This window comes from Orycteropus afer, unplaced genomic scaffold (assembly GCF_000298275.1).
Source record: "Orycteropus afer afer isolate SDZICR_OR568_19922 unplaced genomic scaffold, OryAfe1.0 scaffold00330, whole genome shotgun sequence".
Classification (NCBI taxonomy): domain Eukaryota; kingdom Metazoa; phylum Chordata; class Mammalia; order Tubulidentata; family Orycteropodidae; genus Orycteropus; species Orycteropus afer.
Genome location: NW_006921917.1, coordinates 1666017 through 1674974, shown reverse-complemented (window position 1 = coordinate 1674974; position 8958 = coordinate 1666017). Strand labels below are relative to the sequence as shown.

At 41.7% G+C, this 8958-nt stretch overlaps 1 protein-coding gene across 1 annotated transcript in view; it reads right to left on the bottom strand.

Annotated features, from left to right (window-relative positions):
• Window positions 1–8958, bottom strand: part of CFAP52 (cilia and flagella associated protein 52) — a 61549-nt gene that overhangs the window by 23475 nt on the left and 29116 nt on the right. Inside the window, exons 9-10 of the mRNA XM_007952343.1 lie at window positions 5903–6051; window positions 2557–2702 (exon numbers count right to left, since the gene is read on the bottom strand). Coding sequence (XP_007950534.1) covers window positions 2557–2702; window positions 5903–6051 — 295 coding nt within the window. The remainder of the gene's footprint in view (window positions 1–2556; window positions 2703–5902; window positions 6052–8958) is intronic.

Here is an 8958-nt window from a genome sequence, read left to right as displayed (position 1 = left end):
TTTGTTTGCATTCTTATCAATGTATACATGGCCACTAGTATTTATATTACAAGACCTTGAAGACTATCTTATTCTATGGGAAAGGTCTGTAATAGCCCCTGTGGGGAATGGGAAGAGGAGCTGACCAAATAAAAAAAACCCCACTACCATTGAGTTGATTCTGACTCCTAGTGACCCCCACTGGGTTTCCAAAGCTGTAAATCTATTCAGAAGTAGACTGCTTCATCTTTCTGTGGAGCAGCTGGTGGTTTGAAACACCAGCCTTCTGGTTAGCAGTCAAATGCCTTACCCACTATGCAACCAGAGCTCCTTTGGAAGCTGACTAGGTACAACAGAAAGATGGCTGAGTGGTGCCAAGGCACGTAGAATGGAGATGGTGTGGTCCAAGCCAAGTGTGGACATCAGCAGGTAGATGACCCAAAAGGGTGAGGGAGCAGGCAAAGCCACGAAGGGGGTCAACAAGAGCACGGCTGGAGTGACAAGAGAAAGAAGCAAAGCCATGAGGGACAATGACAGGGAGAGAACAAGGGATGGTCTAAGGCTAGACCTGTGTCTGTAGGGCACCTGGAATGGGACTAGTGCAGGTTGAGGTGTGCTGGAAGTGTAAAGACCTGATTTTGAAGACTTAGTACAAACGGCAAATAACAACAAAACAACAAAAAGTACAAATTACCAAAACCAAATCTGTTGCTACCAAGTCGATTCTGACTCACAGCAACTCTATAGGACAGAGTCTACTGCCCCACAGGGTTTCCAGAGCTGTAATCTTTATAGAAGCAGAGTGCTACATCTTTCTCCTGTAGTACAAAATAAAGAATGTAAAGTATCTTATTAATAGGAACATTGTTACCTTCACTTAACACGTAAAGAAACTGAAGCACAGAGAGGTGTTATGGATAGAACTGTGTGCCCCTAAACTATGTGTCCAATATCTGGCTCTTCTCCCTGAGGATGTGATCCTGTTCAGAAAAAGGGCTTTCGTTTGTTGTGTTAATAAGGTAGGGTCAATCAATGTAGGGTGGATCCTAAACCTAATTACTTCCAAGTTATAAAAAGCAGAGTAGACACAGTCACAGGGGAAAACAGATGCTGTGTGAAGACTGTCTCCAAGCCAAGAACACCAAGGAACCCCCTAGACCCAGGGAACACCTAGAGCCCCAACAAGGAAGGAATTAACACAGCCAAGACCCTAATTTAGACTTTTAGCCCCCCAGACTGTGAGAAAATAAATTTCTGTTTTTCATAGCCACCTCCTTGTGGTATTTGTGTTGCAGTAGCCCTAGCTAACTCAGAGAAGAAGTTATAGAATGTGCCCAAGATCACATGTGTGTACTGGAACTGAAATTTGAGGCCAGGTAGTGGGACTCCAGCCACTAAGCTTTATTGTCTAAACTCTATAAAGGCTACATCAGGATGCTGTGACTTTCTTCTCTTTGAGAGCTTCTTCCCATGACAGTGCAGAGAAGATGAGAGGGGGAAGAATGTGTGCAGCTAAGAAAAATCTGACAGGCAGACAGAATTCCCAGGCAGAGAAAGGAAAGGCTTTGGGATAGGAAACAAGCCAGAGGGGAGACACTCAGAAAAATGTGTGAGTGAAAGGCCTTTTAGACTCCTTGAAGTGATGGAAGAGAAGGCTGAGTGTAATTTAAAAATAATGGTCAATAACCTGGTTATATGAAAGAGTAAGGAGCTCTGGTGGCATAGTGGATAAGACATTTGGCTGCTAACAAGAAGGTCAGCAGTTTAAACCCAGCAGCTGCTCTGCGGAAGGAAGATGGGGTGATCTACTTCCATAAAGATTTACAGCCTTGGAAACCCAATGGGAGTCACTATGAGTTAGATGGCAGTGAGGTGTTTTTTTTTTTTTTTCTTTTGTATTAAAGAGTTAGTTTTTAAAATAGCACCCACCTTAAAAGAGAAAGACAATTTTCCACCAAATCACAATAAAAAGTTTTCTTTTTTTAAAAAAGATAAAGACAATTTATCTCCAGGGAAAAGGAACCATTATCCCAAAACTCCACCAAAGCACCACTTTGGAATTTGGACCTTCAAATTTTGAATAAATGCCCTACTGTCACCCCGTTAACAGACTGCCTAAAATCATGGAAGATTTCTTGAGGAGCAAATAACCCCTTCCAAGCTTAATTTGCAAAATAAATCATGAAATGACAATATATGACAGTAATGACTTCTTGTCTCTCCTCTCCCCACCTGACGTGTGACAGGCCATCAGTGTGGACCTGGCGAAGAATAAGCATTCAGTATTTGTGGGTTCATAGCTCAGTTCCCTCTAGGGCATGGAATTCGTGCCTGCCCTTTCTGTGAACAAAGATACTTATATATACATCTATATTATTAGGATTTCAATTTATGATGTATTTCAGATCTTAATCAAAATCTTCACTTGGCCCTGCCTGAATCCGAGTACAAATAATGTGTTTAAAAATCAAACTGATGGCCTCCTGTGTGGATGGCCCAGTCTTCCTTCCAATCCTGTGAGGCAGTTGGTCTAAGTCAAGGCTATATTTAGAAAGCATCTGCTTTCAAGAACAATACCTCCCCTTCCCCACCGCCGCTGATGACCCTTTTACAGTCACTGGTGGTTGCAATGGCAGTCACGCCGATCCTGTGAGCACTGTCAATGACATACATCAGTCGGCCTGTCTCTGGGGCGAAGGCTCGGATTTTACCATCATCCCACGCTGACATGAAAGGGAAACAAAAAGTAGACAGGATCAGTATACTCACCCTCTCTCCACACACTGTGCTGCTCTCTTAAATCATCAGTGGGCATCAGGACTGACGAGAAGTAGCAGTGACAGAAGACAGAGGAAGCCCCCATCAACTGCCAGTAATCACATCCCTCTGGCTCCTGATGCCCCAAACTGGTCACACCTGGCCGAGGGCAAAGAACGTCTTGGTTGAACCTGCCTCTAGGTGTATCCTGCACAGATAAGGGAGGCTAGGGAAAGAAGGAAGTAGGGAGGCCAGCTCCCACCTCTCCACTGACTTTCTGCCCTGCACCCTTAAATCTGATGCTCCGTATCCCACCATCTTCCACATCTCAATAAAAGTTGCCATCATCTGTTCAGCTGCTCAAGCCAAGAATCTCTTGAGTCATCCCTGAATCCTCTCTATTCCACACTTTCCACTCCCCCACACATTCAGTCCGTCCACAAGTCCTCCCAGCTCTACCTTTGAAAAGCATCCAGAACGTGATCCCTTCTCAACCCCTCCACTGAGACCACCCTCGTCCAAGCTATCACCACCATCTCTCTATTAGATTATTGTAATATCTTTTCCCCCTGGCTTTCACTCTTGCTCCTCTATAATCAGTTATCTACTCAGGAGCCAAGGCAAACTTTTTAAAACCATGTCACCTTCCTGATTAAGAACTTCAAAAAAGCTTTTACCACTACACTCAGAATAAAAACCAAAATTCTTTATCCTATATAGTAACTAAGGAGTTTTAGTGATGTAGCAGTTAAGGCATTTGGCTGCTAACCAAAAGGTCAGAGGTCTGAATCTACCAGCCGCTCTGCCAAAGAAAGATGGGGCAGTCTGCTTCCATAAAGATTTACAGCCTTGGAAATCCAATGGGGGTCACTGTGAGTCAGAATCGACTTGATGGCAGTGAGTTTGGTTTGGGTTTATACAATAACTAGTATCCTCCCACCACCTATGTTTTCAAACTTTTCTACTACCATTCAAGCTCTCAATACACTGGCCCAGTAATTTCCCACCTCATGGCCTTTGCATTTGCTATTCCCTCTGTCTAGAACACTCTTCCCAGGTCTTCATATGGCTGGCTTTAGTGTCACCTCTTGACCAATTTTAAGTAGAATGCTCAAGGTAGATCTCATTTTAGCGAAGATGTGAAGTGTGGGAGTAAGCCATGGGGCCATCTAAGGGAAGACCATTCCAGGCAGACAGAACAGCTAGAGCAAAGCCCCAGGCCCAGTGTGTTTGAGGAACAGCACAGAAGCATGGATGGCTAGAGGGGGTGAGTAGTAAGAGTTAGAGGTAAGAAGGTGGAGGTCACAGACAGAGAAAATTGCCTTACATTTAAAAAGAGAATAGATGGTGAGAAGAAGGTGATAAGCAAAGGTAGGAAGCTATTGGAATAATCTAGGAGAAAGATGATGGTGGCTAGGACCAGGATGGAGCTCTGGTAGCGTAGTGCCTAAGGCACTTGACTGCTAACCAGAAGGCTGGTGGTTCAAGCTCACCAGCCACTCCTCGGAAGGAAGGTTGGGCAATCTACTTCTGTAGTGATACTGCCTTGGAAACCCAAGGAGGGGTCACCATGAGTCGGGTCTGACTCGACGGCACATAACAACAACAATAGGACCAGGATGGAGATGACAAGAAGTGATAGAGTTCTGGATACATTTTGCAGTTAGCACCTTTAGGAGCATATGTATGTGGTGTATAAGAAAAAAAGAGGAGGAAGACTTTAAGATTTTTGACCTGAGTTTCGCTAACTCTAAGTGTAATGTAAGCTAGAGCTCCTGGTGGCTACTGTGTGGAGAAGACATGCCTGGAGAAGAAGCCAACAGGGAGGAAACACAGCCAAGAAAAGAGGGAATGAGATGGGTTCTTGATGTCATCATGTTAAACTCTCAAAAAAACTCACTGCCACTGAGTTGATTCCAACTCACAGTGACCCCACCTTGGGTTTCCAAGGCGGTATGTCTATGGAAGTAGATTGCCCAGTCTTCCTTCTGAGGAGTGGCTGGTGAGCCTTCTGGTTAGCAGTCAAATGCCTCAGACACTGCACCACCAGGGCTCCTCATCATGTTAATAGCTGCACCTAAAGGTCCACCCTCTTGACTTTTCATTGATGTAAATCAATAAGGTTATTGTTGGACTACTGAGAAATGTGCAAATGTATTACTCATAAGAAAATATTAAGAAATTGTTATTTCATAGGAATATATTGCTTTTCAGGATGTACATTGAACTATTGAGAGGTGGAATATCATCATGTTTATAATTCATGTTAAAATACTTTGGCATAAAATAATAAATTGAATTAAAAATAAATGAATTCCCTTGAGGGCATAACTTAGTTTGATTTGGATTCTCCTCTCTCTCTCTCTCTCTCTCTCTTTTTTTTTTTTTGGTGCCCAGTACTCAGTAAGTCCTCAAATCCACTTTGTAATTGAATTACAAATTTCTCTGCTCTAAAGAAAGATATATGCTATATGCAGCAATTTGGGAGAAGAGAAATTGCTATTTGGTTCTTCCTACCTCAGAAAGTCTCCCAGCTGGAGGAGAACTCAAAAGAGAGGCTAGATTAGAAGAAAGGAGGGGGTGGCCAGTGGGATGCTGTTCCAGGTGATTACCTGGATACACACACAGTGGAGACTCCTTTAGAAAGCAGGTCTTCGAACCAGTTCTAACAGGTTCAGTCATGGCTGATGAAGCAAAATCAGAACAGACCCAAATTTTAAAATTTGGGTGAAGCGGAATGATAATTGGAATGAGAAAATTTATGAGTTGAGGCTGTGGAATGGGAGACTTGGAAGAGGCATAGCGAGCCCCTTCAGGAGTCTGATGTGGTAGATTGAATTATCACCAGGACTGTGGAGAGTGACACACATTCAAAGCAGCACAGTTGGCCTCCATCTCTGAGCAGGGCACCATAGTATCCCACTGTGCCTGTTAAGAGATCTGGTTGCTATGCAACGTGCACACTGCCCTTGTTTTCTAAGAGGGAGATTAAGCTTCTAGCAAAGAGTCAACTCATAATTTTTCCACACTTGGGTCCATTCCAGTTTCGCTGTATTGGCCATGACTGAACTGGGAAGAACTGGTTTGAAGCCCTGGTACAAAGAGAATGACAAGAATCAAAACCATGGCCAGAGCCCGAATCCAAATCTTGACAGTTAGTTGTTACCTGAAATGATGCTTTTCCCATCTCTCATGAAATCAATGCCATGGCAGGTCATGTTGGGCACGGTGATCCGCAGCAGCTCCCTGTTGGACAATGTGTGCCACACTCTGATGTCCTTCTTGGCACAGGTAGCAAATAGCTCAGCAGTGCCACTGCAAAGAAGCCATTGAGAGATTAAGAGATATAGATATACACAGTGTTTCTCAGATACGTATCTGACAATAAAATGTGTTTCATAAGGATATAGGAAAGGGTGCGTGTTGGATGTCACTATCTGAAGGCTTGATGATCTTACAAATTTCTTGGTAAAATGGCATTTGATGCCCTCAGTTCATCTGTGGTCAATTTTTTTTTTTTGTAGTCCTTTTCCTTTAGAAAGGGCAGGGCAAAGCTGCTCAAAAAGAAAAAGTAATTTAAAAGTCTCTCAATGCTCTGGTAGACAGAGAACAGTAAGTAACATCTCCTGTGATAAACATATCTGTGGAATAATTCTATTAAAAGAGGCTAAACAAAATCTTTCCCATAAAGTTGACAATCTCATTAAAATTTTAAAGAAGAAAATGGCAAAGATGTTTGGATTTATGTTTGACTATAATCCAAACACTTCTTTGCTTAGTTTTAAGGAAAAATGAGATTGTAGGCAAGGAAGAAAATCCCAGAATAATTTACTTGTCAGATTTTTTTTTTTTTTTAAAAAAAGAAAAGACAATCTGAAAATAGACATATAGGGCAATATCAAAATGTCAAAATATTATACAATTTATGTTGATGGTGTTGGAATAATTCAGAAAAGTATAGTGATAATAGCTACATATGTGGAATAAAATCAGTGTCACTCAATTTTAGATGTAGAAATTGTTGAATTGGCAAATGTTTTGTATTTATCTTTTTAACACAATTAAAACAAATGATTACACATTATTCCAACTTGGATGAGTTAAAGGAGTAATACTAGGGTATGATAAAGACCATCTGCTTTTTAAGTATACATACTTAGCTACAGTCTCTGTGGAGACTGATGGTAACTTTTAGATCTAAGTGTGTCTTAAGCAATGTCTACATTGTATAAGGATATTCAAAAAAAGAAAGAGTCCCTATCTCTTATTTTAAGACCTCCTCACAGTGGAAGTAATAGAAAAAAAATAAGTGGAAAATGAGCTCTTAAAGAAGTATGAGTTACTCATAAAATTAAAATATCATGAAATGAATGTCCTTAGTTTCCAAACTCTCCCTCCTCTTGATGGACAGTCCAGCTCCTCAGGCGTCAAGCCTAGTCCAAAGTGAGCCTTTCAAGTTATTGTTCTTTATTATTATTTTGATTGTGATTGTGATTTGGGTGAAAGTTTATACAGCAAATTAATTTTCCATACACATTTTATCTCATGACATTGACTGCAATTTCCACAATGTAACAGCTCTCTTCCCTGTGTCCTTCACTTCCATGCACTCCCGCTCCCTGTGCAAACACTGCCCGCCCTTCTGTTCTCCCATGATTGACTATTACAGGTAGTGTATCTACCTGATGTAAATGTTCAGCCCATATGCCTGTCTATTGTTTGGCTGGAAGCCACAGGAGTGAATTCAGTTCCAGACCTGAAGGGTAACTAGGGGCCACAGTCTCAGGGGTCTCACCAGGCTCTATCAGACCAGCAAACCCTGTCTTTATTTTTATGATTTTGAGTTTTGTTCCACATTGTTGTCCCACTCTGTCCAGGATCTCCTGCACTGATCCCCTTCTGAGTGGTTGACAGTGGTAGCCAGGCACCATCTAGATCTTCTGGTCTCATGGTCATATAGGCTGAGGACTGCATGGTCTATGAGTTCCTTGGACTAATCGTTTCCATGAGTCTTTGGCTCTCTTCATTCTTCTTTGCTCTGGACAAGGAGCATCTAGATGGATGCTTGCAAGCTTCTAAGATTCCAGTCACTACTCACCAAAGTAGGATGTACAACAATGTTTTTGTGTAGTATGTTATGCCAATTGAGCTTGATGTCCCCTGTGACCAGGTCCCAAGATCACAGGTCCAACTACTCACTCCCTCCAGGTAGTTGGTTGTGGCCAAGAAGCCACCACAACCTTCCCTTTGTCAGCTGTACTGTACACCTGGCTATTCTACAGCACATACAAACATGTATGTAGAAGCACTGTCCACTAACCCTATACACGGTCATGGGGGCATTCCCCCCTGCTTAAACATACCTGAACATTCAGCCTGTCTGCCCATCTATCCACCCATAGATCAATGCTTGCCATCACTGACAACACAGTAACTGTACATGCAAAAGGGTTCATCTTTGTTGTCTGTACCTCCCATGTACATCTCTATATCTTCCTCTTCCTCAATGCCACTGTGTTGATCACTTACATTTGGCACATTGTCCTTCCCTTCACCCAAATCCATATGAAGTTATAGATTGTTCTTAGTTCACCATCAGAAATTAAATTCCAGGAAAAAATGGAAAGAATCTGAATGCCTCTCAACTGATGAACAGATAAACAAAATGTGCTATGTTCATAAAATGGAATATTACTAATCAATACGAGGAGTAAAGCACTCATATATGCTACAGCATGAACCTCGAAACATCATCTAAATGGATAGGGTTCTGGTGGAACAACATGATGAACGTAACTATTGTCATTGAACTGTACCTGTACAAATTATTCAAATGGAAAATATTTGTTATTTATTTACTGCAATAAAAATAAATTTAAAAGCAAATAAAACATATGCTAAGTGAAAGATGCCAGTCACAAAAGATCACATATTGCATGATCCTATTTATACGAAATGTATAAAACAGGAAAACCAATATAGACAGGAAGTAGATTAATGGTGGTGGCCTGGAGAAGGGAGGAGAGGGAAGAAAGCATAATGGAAGGATGGAGGGTGACTGGTAATGGATTTCTGTTAGGGAAGATGAAAATATTCTCAAGTTAGATTACAATGATGGCTCCACCACTCTGTAAATCTACCAAAATCCATTGACTTGTACCCTCTGAATGGGTGAACTTTTAATACATAAATTATGTCTCAATAGTGGCTAAAGCACTTGAC